General features: G+C 36.7%; 1 protein-coding gene across 1 annotated transcript; it reads left to right on the top strand.

Moving 5' to 3' along the window:
* Positions 1–9: 9 nt before the first annotated feature.
* Positions 10–10887, top strand: scpp1 (secretory calcium-binding phosphoprotein 1). Its single transcript, XM_049481411.1, has 9 exons — positions 10–197; positions 6574–6628; positions 6926–6973; positions 7091–7141; positions 7784–7813; positions 7955–7990; positions 8085–8123; positions 8779–8844; positions 8959–10887. Exons 2-9 carry the CDS (start codon positions 6575–6577, stop codon positions 9388–9390), a joined length of 756 nt encoding a protein of 251 aa, XP_049337368.1. The 5' UTR covers positions 10–197; position 6574; the 3' UTR covers positions 9391–10887.
* The last annotated feature ends 12595 nt before the right edge of the window (positions 10888–23482 follow it).

Raw genomic sequence — 23482 nt, 5'->3', positions numbered from 1 at the left:
CGGAGGAAGTGATGCTCTCACCTTAACACAGATAAATAGAGACTCCTCCACCACAGAGCAGCACTTAATCCACACACACTCTCACTGAGAGACACCACAACCCGCACACCAACCGTCTGTCTGCCTGACTTACTGACTTACAGAGATACTCTGACTGCTACTGGGATTTACTACTGACACACTGCACCAGAGAACAGGTAAGAAACTCAGATTAGCATCTCTTTACTACATAATTATCTGTATTATGACTGAATATACAGTGTTCTTTCATTATTTCAATGATTTTTTTATGTTCTGTATTGTAGATTAATACAAATTAAACTCATCCAAACTGTGAAGAAGAAAAAATATGGAATTATTTACTGAACAAAAAAAAAGTGTGTTAAACAAACCAGAATATGTTTTATATTTTACATCCTTAATAAAGAAAAATAGCACCTCTTTCTTATATCACAGCTTTGCACATTTTGGCTTTTTTTATTTATAAATTTATTTACAAAGCACCTTTCATACCTTGGCAATCCAAAGTGCTTTACATGAGTAATAAAAGCATTATGACATTTAAAATAATAGTAATAAAAATATCAACAATTGAAACAATTGTTAAAATAAAAACGGTATATAAAATAAAATACATTAAAAAGAAGAACAAAGATTTCAAACAATAACAATAATAATAATAATACAAATCAAGTAAAATAATATAATATATAAAAAATAAAAAGAACAAAAAAGAAGAGTTTTTAACCTGTATTTGAACAATTCTACATTTGGGGCATTTTTAATATTTTTCTGGTATTCTATTACATTTATATGCAGCATAATAATTAAAGTTATTATTCTTCAGGTTTAGACTGAGCTCTGCATTCAACTAACTGACCCGAGTCCATGGATCTAAGAGATCTATTGGATCTATATACTCTTTCAGTTAACAGCTGTGCCCCGTCAAGAGCTAATTACTACAGTTTGAGAGCATCAGTTGTAAAGTAGTGAAGAGGTAGAGTTACAGGTATACAGTGAATAGTGAATATTTGAGTAATGTTCTAATCCAGATTATGAGAATCAAGAACTACTCAACTAAATAAAAACAAAAAATCCGTAAGTGAAGGTGGAAAGACCATCATGATGAAATCATGATGAAACTGGCTCTCATCAGGACCACCCCAGGAAAGGAAGAGTTCAATTCAATTCAATTCAATTTTATTTATATAGCGCTTTTTACAACAAAGGTTGTCACAAAGCCGCTTTACAGGTAAAACAAGTCCACGCCTCTTATGAGCAGCACCACAGAGATGCCAATTTTATGGTGACACAGTGGCAAGGAAAAACTCCCTTTAAGAGGAAGAAACCTTGGAAGAAACCAAGACACAGTCCGAGGAACCCATCCTACTTGGGTCGACCCGCTCAGTACAAACAAACAACAAACAACAAACAAATAACAGAACAAAACAGTACAGAGAATTAATGTGAACTATGGCTAATATAACAGGTACTAATTTATGAATATAAGAATGTGATGGGCACAAACTATAGAGCTATGGCTAATACAGAAACAGATACTGAGTGTGTTAATGGTAATCAGTGCAGGGTTGCAGAGCCGGAGAACAACACAGCGGGCAGTGGAGAGCCAGGCTGGGAACATCAGGAACAGGGCATCTCCATACATGTAGAAGAGATAGATAGAGAAAACAGAAAGGAAAGGAAGAAAAAAAAAGCAGAAGTTAGAAGGGTTGTGAAATAATTCTGATGAGTAGAAGGACAGGGCTGATTCCTGAAAGCTGGAACCACAGACGGACACATCCAGGAAGACCGGCCGGCCAGGCGTCTCAGCACATGTGAGAAAGACAGAGAGAGAGAACAGAGAGGGGAGGGAAGAAAAAGGGGTTAGAATGGTTTTATAAAACTCTGCTGGAGTGGGATGGGCACTGGTAGCAGCAGCTCAGGACATGGGGAGAGAAAGAGAAAGCAGATGATTAGGACAGGGTTTATATTTGCTGGATAAGCTGTAAGAGGAAGAAAATTGTAATGAGACATTACTCAAAAGCTTGAGCAAATAGAAATGTTTTGAGTCTAGATTTAAAGATTGGGAGTGTGTCTGAGTCCCGTATATTAATAGGGAGGCTATTCCAAAGTTGGGGAGCTTTATAAAAGAACGCTCTTCCTCCTGCATAGTTTTTTCTAATGCGCGGGACTAATAACAGGCCAGCGTCTTGGGAGCGGAGTGAACGCGGCGGATTGTAAGGAGTAGGGAGTTCCTGTAGATAATGCGTGGCCAGACCATTGAGGGATTTATACGTCAGGAGAAGTATTTTATAATCTATACGAAATCTAACAGGTAGCCAATGTAGGGATGAAAGAATAGGTGTAATGTGATCGAACTTTCTAGCTCTGGTAAGCACTCTTGCGGCTGCATTCTGAACTAGCTGGAGTTTATGGAGTAATTTATGTGGACTTCCAGCCAACAACGCGTTGCAGTAGTCCAGCCTGGAGGTTATGAATGCATGTACCAGCTTCTCAGCATCTTCCAGAGAGAGTATACTGCGGATTTTAGCTATATTTCTTAAGTGGAAGAATGCAATTTTGACTATGCTACATATGTGAGCATCAAACGAAAGAATTGGGTCAAAGATGACCCCAAGGTTTCTCACAGTTTTACCAGGTATAATTAGGTGACCGTCTATGTCTACAGTATTAACATTTATGTTTTTATCAATATTAGGACCTAATAGAAGGACCTCAGTTTTATCAGAATTAAGTAAGAGAAAGTTGTGTGTCATCCAATTTTTAATGTCTTTAATACAGTCTGTTATTTGATTTATGCAGAGCTCCTCGTTGGGTTTAGCAGATATGTAAAGTTGCGTGTCATCAGCATAGCAGTGAAAGTTAATACCATGCCTACGGATAATTTTACCCAGTGGTAGCATATAAAGAGTAAAGAGTAATGGACCCAGTATTGATCCTTGAGGGACACCATATTTTACTCTAGACTGATAAGAGCATTCGTTATTTAAGTAAACACACCGGAATCGATCTCTCAGATAAGATCTGAACCAGGTGAGGGCTGATCCTTTAATTCCTATAAGATTTTCTAACCTATCAAGTAGAATAGCGTGATCTATGGTGTCAAAGGCAGCACTTAGATCTAGCAGTACAAGGATGGCATTACTGCCCCTATCAAGAGCTGAAAGTAAATCATTAGTTACTCTAAGTAGAGCTGTTTCAGTACTATGGTTTTGTCTAAATCCAGATTGAAAAACCTCATGAATACTATTACTTTGTAGATACAAGCGCAGCTGGTTAAACACAATTTTTTCTAGGATTTTGGCTATAAAGGAAAGATTAGAAATTGGTCTATAATTAGCAAGCTCGCGGGGGTCCAGATTTGGCTTTTTGATAATGGGCTTAATGACCGCCAATTTAAGAGAATTGGGTACGTAGCCCATGCTAAGGGATGAATTTACTATTTCTAGTAATGATTTTCCCACCTTTGGCAGTGCCTGTTTAAATAATTGTGTGGGTACTGGATCTAATATACATGATGTTGATTTTGATGAGTTAATTACACTAAGTAAATCTTTTTCTGTAACCGGGCTGAAACACTCTAGGTGTGTCTCAGAGCTGGAGCAGCATTCATCGATATCTATAAGTAAATTCTGGGGGTGATACTGAATTTTTTGTCTAATGCTATTAATTTTATCATCAAAGAACTTCATGAAATCATTACTATTAATGTCGACAGGGATAACGGAGCTGGTTTGTTTTTGACTGCCGGTGAGTTTAGCCACAGTAGTGAAAAGGAATCTAGGATTGTCTCTATTTTTCTCAATAAGCGATGAAATATACTGGGATTTTGTTTTAATTAGGGCTTTTTTGTAGTCTGTGAGACTATGCTGCCATGCTAGCCGGAAAAATTCTAGTTTTGTGTTTCGCCATTTACGTTGAAAGTTACGAGCGGTTTGTTTTAATGTGCGTGTGTGGTCATTATACCACGGTGCTAGCTTTTTATCCCTGATTTGTTTTATTTTTGTCGGCGCTACGCGGTCAAGGTTAGAGCGGAGCACAGTTTGTAGATTTTCTGTTTTGTGCTCGAGATCATGCTCATAGGACGGAAGGGAGATAATTAAGTCGGGGAGTTTATTTACAAATTCATTAGCAATTGCGGTTGTTATTTTACGCTTGCTGATATAGCGGGGCGGGAGGAGGATATTTTGATTAAAAACTATTTCAAACATAATTAGATAATGATCGGATATTGAGTCATGTTGAGAAAGAGTAACTATATTCTCAGCCTCAATACCCAGTGTCAAAACTAAGTCTAATGTATGACTACATCGGTGAGTGGGGCCAATTACATTTTGTTTAAAGCCTAGAGCATCTAAAACTGATTTAAATGCAATTTTTAGTGGATCCTGGTCCTTTTCAAAGTGGATATTAAAGTCTCCAACAATTATGATCTTATCAGAAAGAAGAATTACTGCTGCTAGAAAGTCAGCAAATTCACTAATAAAATTTGAGTATGGTCCAGGAGGACGATACAGTGTTATAAGCAGAAACGAATGCTGCGTTTTGGAAGCAGGAGACGGGCCTGCTTCTTTAAGACTAAGAACTTCAAACGACTTAGCATCCAATTGTGAGTTTTGAGATATACCTAACATTGAGTCATAGATTGTGGCAACACCACCGCCACGACCAGAGCTGCGTGGGTAACTGAAATAGCTAAAACCTGGGGGGGTAGACTCATTTAAAGCGATATATTCATCAGGTTTAATCCAGGTTTCACACAGACATAGTGCATTAAGGTGATTATCAGTAATAATATCATTAACAATAACTGATTTTGGTGCTAGCAATCTTATATTTAATAGCCCTAGTTTCATACGGACGCTGCTGGTACTCTGAGAGACGGATGCTGTTGTTTTAATTTTAATAAGATTATTAAAACAGATTTTCTGAGTTTTTCGGTTTCAAGCGACACGGGGGACAGACACAGTCTCAATCCTACAAGGTAAAAATGCACTTGTATCTGAAAAAGGCACATAATTAAAACTCACAGCCTTATGCACAGGAAAGTGGCAAGATAACTCATTAGAACAATGTATATTACTAAACTGCCCATTACTTAGACCACTAACCTGGCCGGTATGACTGGTTAGAGCCAGTCAGTCCCGGCGTAGCACCGCCTCAATGTTACCAGAGAGGACGGTGGATCCCAGGCGGCTGGGGTGAAGCCCGTCTCGGTGGAAGAGGGCTGGACGTTCCCGAAAACTCTCCCAGTTGTCCACGTAGCCAACTCCACTAGCAGAGCACCAGTCCCGCAGCCAGCAGTGGAGAGCGTAGAGGCGGCTGAACGGCTGGCTCCCGCGGTGGTAGGTGGGCATCGGACCAGAGATGAGGAGGCGGGCGCGGGTCAGTCTGTGAGCGGTATCGAGAAGAGTGCGAAAGTGCTCCTTCAGGACCTCACTGCGCCGGGCGGACGTGTCGTTGGTACCCACATGCAGGATGACGGTGCCGGGGTCCCTGCGATGCCGAAGCACCGTAGGAAGCCGCCGGGCGACGTCCGCAAGAGTTTCCTCTGTTGTACAGGATAAGATCATCAAGAGTTACCAGCCTCAGAAACCACAAGTTAACAAACAGCTCCCCAGATAAGAGCATCTAAAAGCTTCTTCACAGAGTATTTTGGTCTGTTTAAGACTAGACCAATAGAAATGCTTCAAAATATGACTCTTTCATTAAAAGGTTCGGTATTTAGATAACATCACCTTCTTATTTCTTTGTGGTACTGTTGCAATTAAGCCCTTTAAAGGAATCTTGCCAGTGGTAATACTACAGCTCTGGAAAAAAATAAGAGACCACCTAAAATGATGAGTTTCTTTGATTTTACAAAATTGAAAACCTCTGGAATATAATCAAGAGGAAGATGGATGATCACAAGCCATCAAACCACCAAACAGAACTGCTTCAAATTTTGAACCAGGAGTAAAGCAGCATAAAGTTATCCAAAAGCAGTGTGTAAGACTGGTGGAGGAGAACATGATGCCAAGATGCATGAAAAATGTAATTAAAAAAAACTCATTAAGCTTTATGAATATGAACTTATTTTCTTTGCATTATTTGAGGTCTGAAAGCTCGGAATCTTTTTTGTTATTTCAGCCATTTCTCATTTTCTGCAAATAAATGCTCTAAATGACAATATTTTTATTTGGAATTTGGGAGAAATGTTGTCTGTAGTTTATAGAACAAAACAATAATATTAATTTTACTCAAACATAAACATATAAATAGCAAAATCAGAGAAACTGATTCAGAAACTGAAGTGATGTCTTATTTTTTTTAGTTGTATACAGTCCTGCTGTTTGTATGTAATGTAATATGTAATATAAGGGCTGTTTCCGCTGCATGTTTTTATAATTACAGTATATGAAAGTTTAAAATAAACCAGTGCGCTGTGCAGGGGTGGACCGCAGTGGATGATTTATTTTAGGCTGTGTATGACATGGTTTGAGTATAAGCTTTGATTCAGTGTTAAATGTTGGATCAGTGTGTTTCAGTGTGGTTGATCTGTGTGTTCTGCAGGATGAAGCTCACTGTTGTAATTCTCTGCCTGCTGGGAGCCACCGCTGCTAACCCTGTGAGTACTGGACACTTTCATATATATATATATATATTATATATTACACTCTACTTTGTAGAATAGGGGGTTATCTATCCTAACAAATAAATAAAAAAACATTTTAGTAGTACTGTATAGAAAATAAGTCAACTCAAATATTAATTCTGATGCTTAATCAGTTTTTGTCTTGTTTGAAAGTGATTATAAAGTGGACTCATTATAAATATTAGACCTAATGGGTTCAGGAAATTGTTAATTTCCAGAAAGTGTGAATTAAAAGTGAATTAAAATCATGTTTTCCATTGCTTTGGGCAGATCCTTCACAAGGTTTCCATGGAGATCATAGACCACGCATCCAATTCTGTAAGTAAATCACATCATTTCTTATCTAAATTCATATTTTTTTAGCATTTATTATGTTTGTATGATGAAATGCGACTAATATTAATTAATATTTGTTATGTTTTTACTTTGTTACAGACCTCATCTGTATCTGAATCTTCTGAAGAGAGCAACACATCAGAACATGATGTATGTATAATACATGGCTTTACAATACATTACAAGAATTTCTGTATATGTATGGCTTTAGATAAGGAAGACATTGCATTTACACCCATATACAGGTGTATCTTAACACCAGCAGATGACATGTTTCTCCAAACCATCACTGATTGGTGGAAACTTCACTCTAGACCTCAAGCAGTTTGGACTGTGTGTCTCTCCACTCTTCCTCCAGACTTTGCTCCCTTGATTTACTTCAAATGAAATGTAAAATTTACTGATGATCAGTGATGGTTTAGAGAGACATGTCATCTGCTGGTGTTGATCCACTGTGTTTTATTATCAAGTCTAAAGTCAGTGCAGTTTTGTTTTCCCATAAAATCTTACAGCACTTCATGCTTCCCTCTGCTACTGACAACTTTTATGGAGATGTGGATTTAATTTTCCAGCAGGACTTACTGGCACACACTGCCAAAAGAACCAATTGGTCTTTTATAATATTCTAATTTTCTGAGACACTGATTTTTGGGTTTTCATTGGCTGTAAGCCATAATCATAAAACTTTTCAATGATATGCCTAGTTAGCACCTGTACAGTATATTTGTACAGAATTTAAAATTAAATGCTTTATTTACTTTTTATTTATTTTTACCTTTTCTTTTTTCACAGAGTTCTCCAGAAAACACTTCAGAGAACATCGTAAGTACAATATTTACTCTTTTATAGCACACACTTTTATGTATCTTTGCTGAATCAACTTTTGACTTTTAGAAAAAAAATATTTTTTACAGTGTGCTTATTGTTTTGTGTATGTTTTTTTTTTATCATTTCTTGATTCAGTCCTCAGAATCAGATGAGTCTAAATCAGATGAGCAGGTAAGATAAGGAGATGATTAACTGCTAAACATTAAAGCCAGAATACAATAAATTCTGTTTCTAAACCAATTGTTATTCATTTGTCCTTTAACAGACCTCAGACCTGAGCCACAGTCACTCACTAGAAGAACGGGTAAGTTATTTAACTCTAATACTGCTCAGGAAATTCTGCTTTAGGATTAGGGTTGAACTGATTATTGATATTGCAATATATAATATGGTTTTCATTTGCAATATATTCATATTTTTGTTACTCGTTTACTTTGTTACTTGTATTTAATTCAGCAAAATTAAGCAATTCTACATTAAAATGCTTTACACATGCTCGCTTCACCTAAATTGCAAGCAATATAAACAGCTTACATGGTTAATATTTGCCCTTTACCTTTCTTATGTTACATTTCTTTCAAAAAGTGCTACTCTTTTTTTTTTTAATTTTTTAATAAAATGTAAAAGAAAATAAATTTAACTCAAGATATGAGTAGAAAATTTGTTTAGTTTTAAATTTACAAATGAAGCAATGTTTATTATCCCTTGGCCAAACATACTGTATGCAATATAAATATGTGTGTGGGGGGGGAGGGATTTACAGTGTGTGTTTATTGAAAATGTGTTTTGATATATGTTTTTCACAAAAAATGAGCCAATGCCAATGAGTTTGAGTTAGAAAAAATATATTTTTTGTATGATTTGATGAAAAATGAAAACGGGTCCCACAGACCCGAACACCACACAAGAGTTAAATGGTATAAATTTACTGGTTCTGATCAGATTCCATGTTGGTTCAGTTTGGTACAGGTGAGCCTGGAATGACCACAGACAACAGCCAAGGAAGCCAGGAGAACATGCGCAAGGTAAGCACTGACAGTTATACAGTATTTTTTTGTCCAATTAAAGACTATATACTATATTTGTGCTAATTACCTTATATAGTAATGCTAAGCATCATCATCATCATCTCATTGCAGAACTGGGTTCATCTCATCAACGTCAAAATGGCCAGTAAAGAGGACACGGAGGAAGTGACCGACCAACCAGACGAGGAGGACAAAGACACGACAGAGGACCAGACCTCAGAGAGCAGCGAGTCCACGGAGAAGCCCACCCCCAGCAGCAGCAGCAGCAGCACAGAGGACAGCAGGGCGGTGGTGGTGGACAGCTCTGAGAACAGCCACAGCAACAGCAGCAGCAGCAGCAGCAGCAGCGAGAGCCACGAGTCCAGCCACAGCACAGAGAGCACAGAGAGCCAGTCCAAAGAGTGCCCGCCCGGAACAGACAGCAACGAGTGCGACAGCGACGAATACCAGTTCCACGACGTCGGAGACGATGGAGCCACTGACCCCTTCAACGGCTTCCACACGCCCGACAACGCCGGCCACGAGTTCGCCTTTAAGAGATGACCGGCTCAAGCTTTTTAACATCTAAACTTTAAATATTGCTCTGAGATATGCTATTTGGAAATCCCTGGAGAGAGATTATTAAAGGATAACTAAAGGAATAAGAAGAGAGAGAGGTGTGAAAAAGGAGGTATCGTTACTTTAGTCAAACAAGGGCTAAAGTAGAGTAAAATTAAAAGTAGACTACCTTTAAAAAACCTTTGTTTTTTTGGAGTAAAAGCACAAAAGTAGCAGCTTTAAAACGACTTCAGTACTGTACTGAGTACTAGTTCTAGAACCAAAGTGGAACGTCTTAGACTTTCCAGCTCTGTAAGAACAGGAACCAAAGATTATTAAACTCTACACAAGGCAGTCCAGTATGAAATCACTCATATCAGCCATAACATTAAAACCACTTTACACATTACACATTACTATTATTGATTAGATTTACTCAGATAAAGAAATAGCTTGTTTTTACCAAATGCTTTAAGACCTGTAAGTTATGGATCACATCAAATGGGCCTAATGCACCATGTAGTTACCACAATCTGACTTTCGTCAAGTTGTATCACATTGTTATACTTTTACTGCTTCAACGTCACATGAACTCCAATAACTCTTTATTTTCTGTCTAATACTCTACATAAACTTGGCATCAGCTGCCAAGAGTCCCGAGAGAGCACCATTGGTCTTGCTCTCTTTCTGGGTGGGTACAGTAGATGGCGCTCTTTCCCCTCATCACTCCTAGGGTGATGTCGATCAGCACAAGGCTGCGTCTGTGAGCTGATGTATCAAAACCGAGTCGCCGCACTTTCCTCCGAGTGCGCTGTGATGCTACTTAGCAATGCTGCATCAGCAGCAGTTTAAAAAGAGGTGGAGTCTGACTTCACATGGGTTGGGTTATTGGCCTTGTAAACTGGGGAGAAAATGGGATTAAAAATTAGAAATAAAATTATTTTGAAAAATAAAAAAAAATCTATGTAGATCCCATTCCTTCCCATTCGTGCAGTCGGAACTGGATGTTTCAAGTGAATCAATGCTATTTACTTCACGTGTCAGTGGTTTTAATGTTATGGCTGATTGATGTTGGATATCATGACTTCACAAATGGTCAGTTTTGCTCCTTATTTTCCATATAGGGACTTTAGATAGGGCCCAATACTTTTTTTTTTTCCACATTTTACACTTGTTCACTTGATGTTTGGATCAATATTTGTTTCAGTCTAACTGTTATAGATTACGCTTATTTATTGTATTTTAGTTTAAATATATAGATGTAAAATATATGTAATATGTTATATATATATGTCGTTTTTCACTCCTGGAACATGGCTACCATACCTCAGTTACAGCATGAACTGTTGTTACAGTTTGAAATTGCACAGTATTTATTATTATTATTATTATTACTACATAATATCACTGTTTATTTATAGCTGAAATGACTCTGTATATACTGTAGTCATCTTATAGTCAATGACTCTGACGTCTGTAAATAAACACTGATGCAAACAGCAACGTCACGACTGTGTCATTTCTGTCATTTCTGTCCACTCTGTCCACTCTGTCTCTGTATGACGTGCAGTGTTGCTATAGACTGCGTGTTGTATTTGGTATTTAACTGCTCTGTGCTGATGGGAGGTGCAGTAAATATGGTAACTGAAGTTCTTTGGCTCTTGTTTTTATGCTCAGGCTGGAGGAACTGCAGCCGTCAGCACCTTTATAATCCTGAAACTATCAGTTTCTTCACAGTAATCCTGTAAATCCTTTAATCCTGTATTCCGCCTCAGACTAGCCCCTTATTTTAAACAGTTATTACCACTCCAGCTCATCCAGCTGCTGAGATGTCTTCACTTGCCCAGGCTGTGCTGCTCAAAAAGAGATTTTGTGTCTTAATACAGTTTCTAGGTTGTATTTTTTTATGTTTATAAAGATCAGAGGTGGAAAGTAATGAATTACATTTACTCAAATTACTGTAATTAAGTAGATTTTATGAGTAATTTGTAATTTTTAAAGTAGTTTTTAAAATAGTTCATTTTACTTTTACTCAACTACATTTTGACACAAATAATTTACTTCACTACATTGGAAAAATTACTGAGTAAAAAATAAAACGCTGGTGAAAAAATCGTCTGAATTAAAAAAAAAATTGGTGCAGATGCGCCAGCACACGGATGCTCGCGCCTTAAACCTGCGAAAGCATGTGGTGTAAGTATTTTTATCATTAAACAGTCTGCTTAACTGTTAATAAAAACATGTAAATAGCAGTTAAAGCACAGCAATGGCAAGTTAAAAAATAATAATGTACTGTACAACTATAAACTATAAAAATACAGTTTATAGTCACCTATATGACCATAAGTTTTTAACAGTAAAGAAAAAAATGGATCATAGAAACCAATGCCACTTGTTCTTAAAAAAAAATCTTTAAAAACAATTTAATTTATGATTTGTTGTATTTTTTTACATTAAATAATTAAAAGTAACTATGTAACTTTTACTCAAAGTAAATTTTAAATTGAGTACTTTTTTACTTTTACTTGAGAAGAATTTTAGCAAAGTAAAGGTACTTTTACTTAATTACAATTTTTCAGTACTTTTTCCACCTCTGATAAAGATTAATAAACTTAACTACTTCAACTACATCAACTTTAATAACTCAGACAACTCAAATAACTCTTCACTTTCTGTCTAATACTCAATTTAGATCTCATCCATCCAAAGGGTGCAATTGGAACCACATGTTGCAATTGAATCAATGATTTTTACTTCATGTGTCAGTGGTTTTAATGTTATGGCAGATTGATGTTGGTGATCTTAACTTCATAAATGGTCAGTTTTGCTCCTAATTTTCCATATAGGGATTTTTTTTGACATTGGAGAAAGTGGTGTGTTTGGCTTGTGGATACACTTAACTAGGTCCTCAAACTAAGGCAATAATGTGCTTTAATTAAATAAAATATATTTAATAGTGCAATATATAGCTCATATAGTGAATCATCAACACCTGGATCCAGATGCATGTCTTATTACTAGACTTTTGCTAGTATATCATAACAACCATAATTATGACACCCTTTTGGGCATCAGATAAATCAAGTTTAGTTCTTAAACTACTTGAATGAATGTCTGATTATTTTTATAACCCTAATAAAGTGATGCTTTGAGTAACAACTTTTTAAATATATCTGAAATTAATAACTTAAATAGGGTTAGCTGAGGTCTTTGTTCAGCTCTCACTTTAAACCATGATGTTCCCTCTAAGGGTGCTTTCACACTGAAAGTCCGGACCGTGGTCCGAACCGAGGTTCACGTTTGTGCTACATTGTATATATTTGGTTCGCTTATTTTTGTTTTCACACTGCAGTTTAAGGAGCGCACCAAAGACCTTTGTGTGATACTCCTACATCCTTTCATCATCACTTACGTATCGATGCGTTGTTTTCCTTAACCTGACGCTGATTGGTTTTAGAAGGACATGCGTCTGACGTTGGGGTGTTGACAATTCAGCGGCCGAGAAGATCATCAGGACTCCACTGCCCTCCCTGCAGAGCATCTACCACCACAGAGTCCACAGGAGAGCTGCATCCATCCTCAAAGACTCCACCCATCCCCAGCATGGACTGTTCACACTTCTGCCCTCAGGCCGGAGGTACAGAAGAGTAAAATGCAAGACCACCAGGTTAAAGAACAGTTTCTTCCCCACGGCCATCAGACTCTTGAACACACCTAAGGAAGGACCCTGCCTTCAGACTCTAAAGACACCTCAGGTATAACCCTGCGATCAGACTCTTGAACACAACTCAGGAATAACCCTGCACTTTACTTCAACATGTTTACATTGCAGCCGTCACTTTACTGTTAATCTTTTTTTAATATATATAGTTAATGTCCATAACTGCATTATTTCGCACTTGCACTTTTTTTATACATTTCTTTGCTTAAGTAACTTTTATTTTTTTATGTCTTTGACAATTAGTTTAATATTTATAACCTTATTGTATTTTTTTGCACTTTTTCTATCTTCTATTTGGCATTCTTGGCGAAGAGCAAAGAAAGAATTTCATTGTACACTGAAATCCGTTTCTGTACTGTACATATGACAATAAACTCTTTGAATTTTGAATTTGAAGTGGTTCATTCGGCGGGAAGCCTTTCCAGAATAAGGATAAAATGAATAAACAGATTCATTTCGTCTCCATATTAGTGCTGCTGCTATTGTGTTTTTATACCAGCAGCAGCAGCAACTTCAGTACAGTACTCTAGATTAGTTCAAATTCTCCAAACGAACGTGTTCGTCCTGAAGCAACTGTATCCACGGCTCATTTTTCCTGCTTTTCCGGTTATTTTAAGAGGGTACTAACTGCATCCTGCAGGAAGGCGGAGTTGGACGTCCAGTGCGTCCAGTCCCGCCCACTTTGTCAGCATCATGTCTTAGCTCCGCCACTGAACGGAAGTAAACAATGTACAGGGCAGGTAGCGGACTTTAAATATAATGTGCCGCTTCGTCCGGCTTAAATACTGTGTTACACAACAAGCTTGCGAGACTGACGAGGTGTGGCGTGGACAAAGTGGGTGGGACTGGACGCGCTGGACGTCCAACTCCGCCGTCCCGCAGGCTGCAGTCAGTAGTAGTTGGTTATTTTTCTTCTTCTGCTGCCGTTGCTGAGGAACGCCTGCTCAGCTTCCTGTGATTGGTCCGAAAGTTCAAACCATCCAGAAAAGCGCTTTCACACTGCAGGAGAACCGGACCATGGTTCAGAAGATCCGGACCGAGACCACTTCTCTTGGTCGGACCAAAATCTGGTCCTTTGGTCCGGACCATGGTTCGCGGCCCCTTTCACACCTGCTACTTTGGTTCGGACCAAATTGAAAAGTCCGAAAGTCCGGACCAAATGAGGCAGCTGCGAAAGCACTCTAAGTTAGGAAGCCAGTCAACTTGCTTTCTTTCACTTTTTCTCGTCTCTTAACCTTCTTCTCACCGTCTGTCCCTCTAAAAACGGGCAGCACTGAGCCTCTGTTCGTTTAAGTCTTTTATACAGGTCCCCTGCAGGTGTGGTTGATCAGTGATCACCAGTAATAAGCGCTGAGGCTTCTGGGAAACTGTTCCCTGAGTTCTGGGAGCTGTTCCCAGCTTATCTAGTACTACACTGCTCTAGCCTCCTACTGGTGGCCGGTGGTGTGGCCTGAACCCTCACAAATAAATCCTAAACCACATAAATGTTATTTACAGCTACATGGTTCTAGCTAATGTAATACTGTATGTTTGCTTTCTGTGTTTTGTGTCTATGATGTGTGTCTGACTCCCTCTACAGGAAGGCCCAGAGCAGACTGTACTTCCTCAGAAGGCTCAGGTCTTTCAACGTCTGCCAGAAACTCCTGCTGATGTTCTACCAGTCTGTGGTAGCCAGCGTCCTCTTTTACGCTGTAGTGTGTTGGGGAGGCAGCATCAGCAAGAGGGATGCTGAACTACTGGACAGGCTGGTGAGGGAAGCTGGTTCTGTGCTGGGATTAGAGCTGGAGTCCTTAACACCACTGGCAGAGAGGAGAGCCCTCAGCAAGCTGCTGAACATCATGGACAATGTTCACCACCCTCTTCACAGCACCATCACCAGGCAGAGGAGCTCATTCAGCGGCAGACTGCTGTCCCAGTCCTGCTCCACAGACAGACTCAGAAAGTCTTTTGTCCCTCAGGCCATAAGACTGTTCAACTCCTCTCAGCACAGCAAACTAAAGACTCTGTGACACTTTTTCACCCTGGCAACTCTGGCCATACCATGGACACACCCTCAGCTATAACACTTTTTTATAGTTCTACCCTATTCTGCACTAGTAGTTCATTCACTAGTTCATCCATCTACTGTTTACATATCTTTTGAACTGCTAAATTTAAGTTATTATATAACTGTGTTTGTACTTTCTGTATGGCTGACATCAGTATCCTTATCCTTACTTTATGCACATCAACTGGTGTTCACTGTCTATTGTTCAACTGCACTACCTCCATTCTACATTACACACACACTAAAGACTGTATTTTTACATTGTACATTCTATTTTTTTATTTGGTTGTATTTATATGTATCTTTATCTTTATATTATATATATTTTATTTTGTAAATTTGTGTATTCAATTTGTAACTTTGTGTATTATACCTACTGCTGGATGTCTAGAATTTCCCCTCGGGGATCAATAAAGTATCTATCTATCATGATAACTTGATAGACATCAGTGACCAGCTAATTAATGACATTATATTAAAAGAATGGTGAAGCGAGAGTGAAGCTAGAGTCCTTTTACCTAAAATGAGCTGACTAAGCAGATTCAGATTCGTGTTATAAAAATGATAATAGATCTTATATTAAAATATAACATATCATGGTACTCAATGCTTATTATATGATATGTATTTAAAGTGGAATATTTTTTGATGGTCTTTACAACTGTGTTTGAGGATAGTTTAAAAGTTCTTGGGGGTTTTTCAGATTGAGAGACCTTCATTTCTTAAAGTAGCTTTTTTAATTGAGTTGACTCTTTACTTAGTTGAGTAGTTCTTGCCATAATATGGATAAGAGAGCAAAAGTATTGGAACATGTGATTGTCATGTGTTTTGTTGCTCATGTGTGTCCTGTTACATTAATTATTCTAACAATAAACAGTGCTAAATATCCTTGTGCATACAGTTATAGATTTGGATTTTGCCTTTTCAGATTTTGCATTTATAGATAGAGGAGTAACCAACATTAAAACCAGAGAGTTGGAGAGTCTGTGGTTAATAAAGAAGTAACGGTGAAGCTGAGAGAAGACGGAAAATCAATCCGAGCTATTAGAGCACAAATATTGGTCATAGCCAGTGTTTGGCACGTTACTTTGAAAAAGTAATTATAGTTACTAGTTACTTCTCCAAAAAAAGTAACTGATTTACTAACTGAGTTACTCCACTATAAAAGTAACTAGTTACCAGTAAAAGTAACTATTGTGTTACTTTTGCATACCTGTCAAGTTTTGAATTTAAAAATAAGGGAATTTTTTCACCGCCTGCTTTGAGCCGTCCCACCAACCCAACTGAGGTTCAGTATCCCTTACATTTTAAGACAGGTTTACAAGAAATCTAAAATAACCACCTGTGAACCACTTACACACTACAATTAGATGATTCCCACACCGACCCTCCTCTGCGCTCCGCTAAACAAGCAAGCTGATTGGCTGTTTCTTCTGAAAGGCGGGACTTTCTCTTTGAACTGGCACCATGATTGGTTAAGATATTTAATCATCTCTCATTAATACGGTCATAAATACTAATACGGGAGGGCGGCGGGAAAGAGAGGTAAAATACGTAGTTTCCGGACCGAAACGGGAGATTTGACAGGTATGCTTTTGTAAAAAAAAAAGTTTATTAAGTGGTTAAAGTAACGTGCAGTAATGGGGTGTGGAAAATGATAGCGGCATTATAGTTACAGTCAGAGTAATTAGTTAGATTACTCATTACTGAAAAAAGTAACGGTGTTAGTAACGCCGTTTATTTTAACGCCGTTATTCCCATTACTGGTCATAGCCAGAACAATCGGAATGTTCGGAATGTTCTGAAGAAGAAAGTCATCACTGGTGTACTAAATAACATAAACATTGTGAGTTCTGTAATGAATCGTCTGCTTACAAAATACTTCATTAACAAAACTAAAGAGGCTTTACCAATGAGAACAGGATTTTTTAAGAAGTACTATGGACTGATTATGGTCTGATGTATAGTCTGATGAGAGAAAGATGAGAGAACATTTACCAGTGTGATGGAAATACTAAAGCTTGAAGAAAGAAAGGATCTGCTCATGATCACAAACATATATTGTCAGAGAGTGTCATGGCTTAAGCTTGCATGGCTTAATCTGTGATGTGTTCATTAATAAATAATATGTTTTAATCACTTTAATTTATGCTTTTTTTAAAGGTTTATCTGCTCCAGTACTTTTGGCTAATAAGAAAAATAGATGTGTCCATACAGAAGGTGCTGAATCTTCTGAACTGTGTATTAAATCCAGATGTAAATACCTGCAAATAAAAACTGAAAAGTTGATCTTTCGTCTCTTTTATTCATCTTTTATTTTCAGTCTAAAGCAGAAATAAAGGGATTTTCCTCACACTTCACTTCAATACCATACTTTTGCAGGGGAGTATAAATGGAGGCTTGCATTCTTGAGTAAGCACAGCTATGAAAAGCTCAAGAACACACAAAATTTCCCCTTTAATTATCTCAATATTCATGGTTAAGTCAGGTGTTTGAGCTCCTGTAAGCTTCTGTAAGAGCATTCAAAAGACTTCATCTTCTTCAAAGAGTCCAAACAAAGAATCTCCCACCAAAGAACAAAACCCCGAACTGAAGAGTAAAATTATACTTTTGCTGTAAATGATCTATAATTTTTATTCCGAAATCATAAACACATATTTAGCCACAGAGCGCATGTCCCTGCAGAGCACCACAAGATGGTAGCAAAGGCCATAAACTCCTCCAAACCCGGGCAGGTTCAGGGGGACTTCCTGCTGTCTCAGATCCCGCGTGCTCGGCGTGTTTGGCAGGCAGATGAAAGATGGTGTTAATATACAGAACTGTGGCACAGACTCTCTGCACTGTTCACTAATTACAGCGCTGTAATTAAAATGACTGTTTTATAGGGCAATCTTCAGATGCTGCAGTCAGCACCAGCCTCATTTACAGTCTAGACATTGTGTGGTTCAGGATAATGAAAGGCATTATGGGTTATTATGTAAACCCGTGGTTCTGAGCTGTACTGTCTTGTGTTTTCTCTGATTTAACACTTCTAATGCACATTCTTTAGTGTGTTATAATTACGCGGTGGTTTGAGGAGGGAACCTTTAGATTGCAGTGGTGGGGAGGTCCTGGGATTGAAGTTTAGAACTGTGGATTGGGACAAATTTCAATTACAAAGTAGAAATATTGATAAATGTGGTTGATAAAGAAGTTTAATCAATCAAAAATCAATATTTAAACTCTATAGGCCTTATTGAACAGCCTGCACAAGGTGTGATGTAAAGCAGCATCATGTCGCAAAACCACATTATGAAGCTTTTTTTGCGAAGATTACTTTATTATCACTTATATAAACCGAGTTTATGCAAAGTGACCATGCCAACACATTTTATCGTAGCCTACTTTATATATTTGCATGAATAATTAATAATGAATGAAATTACTGTAGAACAATAGGGACGATATTTATCATCATATCGCACAGCACTATCTGGAGGCAACAAAAGACTTGAGACCTTCCAGCAAGACAATGACCCTAAACATACAGCCAAAGCTACAGTGGAATGGTTTAGATCAAAGAATATTCATGTGTTAGAATGACCCAGTCTTAAATACCACTGAGCTTCTGTGGCAAGACATGAAAATTGCTGTTCACAGACGCTCTTCATGAAGAAGAATGAGCAAAAATCTCTACAGTCTCTAGATGTTAGAGACAAAGCTGGTAGAGACAAACCCCAAAGCATTTACAGTTGTAATTGCAGCAAGTTATGGCTCTACTAAATATTGATATGGGGGAGCTGAACACTTTCCAGCTTTTTATTTTATAAAAAAAAAGTATAATTTTCCTTCCACTTCACGCTTATGCAGTACTTTGTGTTGGTCTATCACTTAAAATCTCAAAAAAAAAAAAAAAAAAAACATTTAAATTTGTGGTTGTAAGATGATAAAATGTGGAAAAGTTCAAGGGGTATGAATACTTTTTTTGCAAGCCACTGTAGGTAGGTTCAGACAGATGGTACTTTAAACTATATAGGCCTTATTGAACAGCCTGCACAAGGTGTGTCACAATGCTCTTTGCTATCTTGCACCCTGTCAACAGTCTATTTTCACGACTTGTGTGTTTAAATAGAGTTTATTTAAATCTACACTGATGGTCGTGGAGGTCTGGAAAGTGAGGTGTGTTCAGGTACATTTCTGGCATTTTTCTGTGTATTTTGATGATGGAAAATACAGGAGCTCCACTGACTGATTAAAACCCTGACAACAATCAATAATCAGAATTTTCTTATTGGTGGTCCCAGCACTCTTACACGTAATTGCGACTTTCACTCCTCAACAACATAGAACAGAATATAGAATAAAATAGCATTGCTGTTTCCTTAAATGAGCTGCTGGTGTATCTTCACAGCGTGAACGAGCAGCTCAGTAGCCTCTAAAAGTGCCACACTGTCAAGATTTGAAAGCGCCAAAGTCAGAGCTCACGTGGCTCTTAAAGAGAAAGACAACTGGCACACTGATTGGTTTATTTTTCACATTATGCCCAAAACCTAATCACACCCATGATTAATTAAGAGAGTTAGTTCATGCCTTTTGTGTGTTTCAAGCTGCACAAGACGTGTTTTTACTAAAATAAAGACAAAGAAAAAGACATATATATCTAAAATAGGGTCTTATATTTACTATTTAGTGATTAATCATCAGGTGTTTAAACACTTGTCCCGAATATTGGATTGGAGATTATTGGATTTTAATCACTTAGAAAACTGAATTATATATGCTAATTAATTATTTCTTCTTAAATCAAGGCGATTTAAAAAGAGTTTATCCTGCTTTTGTTGGAGTAACTGTCTCTCCTGTCCAAGAAAGACTTTCTATTAGATTTTAGGTCAATTGTTATTAGCTCTAGGGAGTCCTATTCTATTTGCAACGCTTTTTAAAGTTATTTAATTATTAATTTGTAACTTTTATTTACTGTAGTTGGGCAAAACATTGCAAAAGTTTCATTGACATTTTTTTATTTATGGCAACACCATGCAGTCAAAGGGTTTAAATATGATCCTTAAAAATTCTATCTATTTTGGAGCCATATTCTATTTTTATGGAATTAAAAAGTCCATGTAATGTGTAAAACTCAAAGAATGTACAGTCTGTTCTGTATAAACAAGTAGTCAGTTTAATCATACCATCAGTTCAGAGACATCTGTTAAGCATTTAGTCTCAGGGCTACAAAAAAAAACTAAGGGAAAATTTGGTATGACTTCAGTTCAGAACCAAAGTCAGTGTTGTCTGATCCTATTATCTCCCTTTATTCTTCCCTTTGATAGTTTCACCTCTGCTGACATCTTTTATGGAGATGCAGATTTCATTTTCCAGCAGGACTTGGCACACTGCCCACACTGCCCAATACCAAGTACCAATTGATCTTATATAATATTATATATATATTTTTTATTTATTTATTTTTTTTATTAGATGGAAGCCATAATCATCAACAATAAAATAAATAAACTCTTAAAATATTTCACTTTGTGTTTAAAACATCTATATAATATGAGTTTCACAATTTTAACTGAATTGTAAAAAATAAAGTAGCCTTTCAATGGTATTCTATTTTTTTATATGCACTAATATGTGTATCTTAAAAAATGTAATATGTAGATTAATACCTGGATTTAGAACAACTATTACAGCTAATCAACAATTAGAATTATAGATAAAGTCTGCAAGAAGGTTTATCCTCAAGAACATTACAGATTTTTTTACAATCTATCTATCTATCTATCTATCTATCTGTCTGTCTGTCTGTCTGTCTGTCTGTCTGTCTGTCTGTCTGTCTGTCTGTCTGTCTGACTTTTATTAAATAAAAATGAATACTGAAAAGGGTTAATAACATACAAATTGAGACATCTATTTTTTTTTTACTTATTTTTCAGACTTTTCCATTTTTAATCTTTAACCAAAATCTGATGTTATAAACTTTTGGAAAAAAAAAAAGATATTTAATTAGACCTCAAATTCAGAGGGGAAGAAATATAAGAAATATTTAATGTGGTAATTCATACATTTTAATGTTTTTTTCATGTTTTGAACCATTCCCATATATTTTAAGATTAAAAACAATTCTCATTCATAAATTGTAGATACATTAATTCAAAGCTATCTACTGAATGTTTCTTATTTGTAAGTTTCGAAACATAAATTTGAATTTATGATTTTTATATTTGAAAATTGTATGTATTTTATGTTTTTTTTTTTTACAGAAATGTTTAATTCAAGTTTCATAAAAATCATAAAAAAGCATTGCAAACATTAAAACATATGAATTACCCCAGTAAATATTCTGTTTAGAATTCAGGTAATTCAAATTTAGAAAATGTAATTCTTAACTTGTCAGATATCAGATTTTAAGCTCCCAAATTAAAAATAAAACCTCTTTATTAAATCAATATTTTCTTCTTTTCTGCACTTTTTCTCTAAAAAAATAAGAGAGCACTTAAAAATTATGAATTTCTTTGGTTTTACCAAATTAAAAAACTCTGGAATATAATCAAGAGGAAGATGGATGATCACAAGCCATCAAACCAAACTGAACTGCTTAAATTTTTGAACCAGGAGTAAAGCAGCATGAAGTTATCCAAAAGTAGTGTGTAAGACTGGTGGAGGAGAACATGATGCCAAGATGCATGAAAACTGTGATTAAAAAACAGGATTATTCCACCAAATATTGATTTCTGAACTCTTAAAACTTTATGAATATGAACTTGTTTGTTTTCTTTGCATTATTTGAGGTCTGAAAGCTCTGCATCTTTTTTGTTATTTCAGCCATTTCTCATTTTCTGCAAATAAATGCTCTAAATGACAATATTTTTATTTGTAATTTGGGAGAAATATTGTCTGTAGTTTATAGAATAAAACAACAATGTTAATTTTACTCAAATATAAACCTATAAATAGCAAAATCAGAGAAACTGATTCAGAAACTGAAGTGCTCTCTTTTTTTCAGAGCTATATATATATATATATATATATATATATATTTTTTTTTGTATTATGTTTCAACTGACTATATTTTACTTCTCAGAATTTATTAAGCTTCCAGATTTACTAGAAGCAGCTAAGCACTGGTTAAAAGAACGAGGTGTACAGGCTTTGTCATGGGTAACAACACCTACTTACCACCCACCAACATACATAACAGATACGTAACACTCATCACCATTCTGCATATTCATGTTCACACTAAAATAGACCCAGTTTCCCAAAACACATGAGTTCAGATTATCATAACTGGCACAGAGAGAGAGAGAGAGAGATGCTGACTCAACCATTTAAAAGTCATCTTTTTACGCTAAGATACTTTCAGGAAATACAGCAGAAGCTGATCAGTGTGATTTCCTATGATGTCATTTTAGTAACAGGGGAGAAAAGTAGAGACTGAGTCAACTGATGAACGTGAGGCGGTCAGGTTATATCTGGTTGGCTAGGCCCTACACTGACAAAAATGATGCGTAAAATTTACTTAAAAAAAGTTTTGCAACTTTCTGCAAATTTACTTTATTTAAGTACTCAGTTTTAAGACTTAAATGTTACATAGAGTAAATAAGTGAACTGAACTTATGAATTATGAATGAGCAGGTGCCCCAATACTCCCGTCTGTGGAAGCAACAGTGGTTCTTCTATTGCATCGTTTTTTTTTTAAAGCGCTTACGCAATCATTGTTTTCGAGCTAAAGGAACAAACCCACTCATTTTGGTTCATAACGGAGCAAAATATGTTCCTTCGAGAACTTTCAATTGTCTCGAAGAACACTGTCATAAAAGTGTTGTAAACAAAATGCCCCTAAAAACCACAGGCCGAGGCTTTAAACTGCTGCATTTTTCCTCTTTTCCACGGATCAACATGCTGTTTTGGTGTTGAGGGGGGTTTCGAGGGGTTTCAATAGTTAAAGCGATGGTTTCATTTTAACATGCTTTACATTAACGTACCAAAAGAATTGCTATTGGTGTGTCCCATGACTTTTGGCATGACCCCTGGAAGCTACAAAACTCAGCACTGACATGTGGTGGGATATGTGGGCAGGGTCTCCCGCATTAAATATGGATGAGATTTCTGCCAGAGTCACTTCTCTGTTAGTCGTTTTCTGTGGAAATACACATTATATGGTCAGTTTACTGTACATAGTGCTATCCCATGACTTTTGGCATGTCAGTGTATTTCAAATATTTTGTAGAAATTTAATCCAAAAGGTTGTGATGTTAACATTAATTTTTTAAGGGGTGGACAGTGAATTCGCATTTAAATAGCTTGATTATTTTATGAAAAAAGAGCTAAATTAATCATTTAAAAGC

This window comes from Astyanax mexicanus, chromosome 7 (genome assembly GCF_023375975.1).
Source record: "Astyanax mexicanus isolate ESR-SI-001 chromosome 7, AstMex3_surface, whole genome shotgun sequence".
In the NCBI taxonomy this organism is placed as follows: Eukaryota; Metazoa; Chordata; class Actinopteri; order Characiformes; family Acestrorhamphidae; genus Astyanax; species Astyanax mexicanus.
This window is presented reverse-complemented; position numbering and strand designations above follow the sequence as displayed.

Coding starts and splice junctions, on each gene's coding strand:
- scpp1 (XM_049481411.1), top strand. CDS start 6,575: ATGAAGCTCACTGTTGTAATTCTCTGCCTGCTGGGAGCCACCGCTGCT. Junction 6,629..6,925: donor GAGCCACCGCTGCTAACCCT/GTGAGTACTGGA, acceptor TGCTTTGGGCAG/ATCCTTCACAAGGTTTCCAT. Junction 8,124..8,778: donor GTCACTCACTAGAAGAACGG/GTAAGTTATTTA, acceptor ATGTTGGTTCAG/TTTGGTACAGGTGAGCCTGG.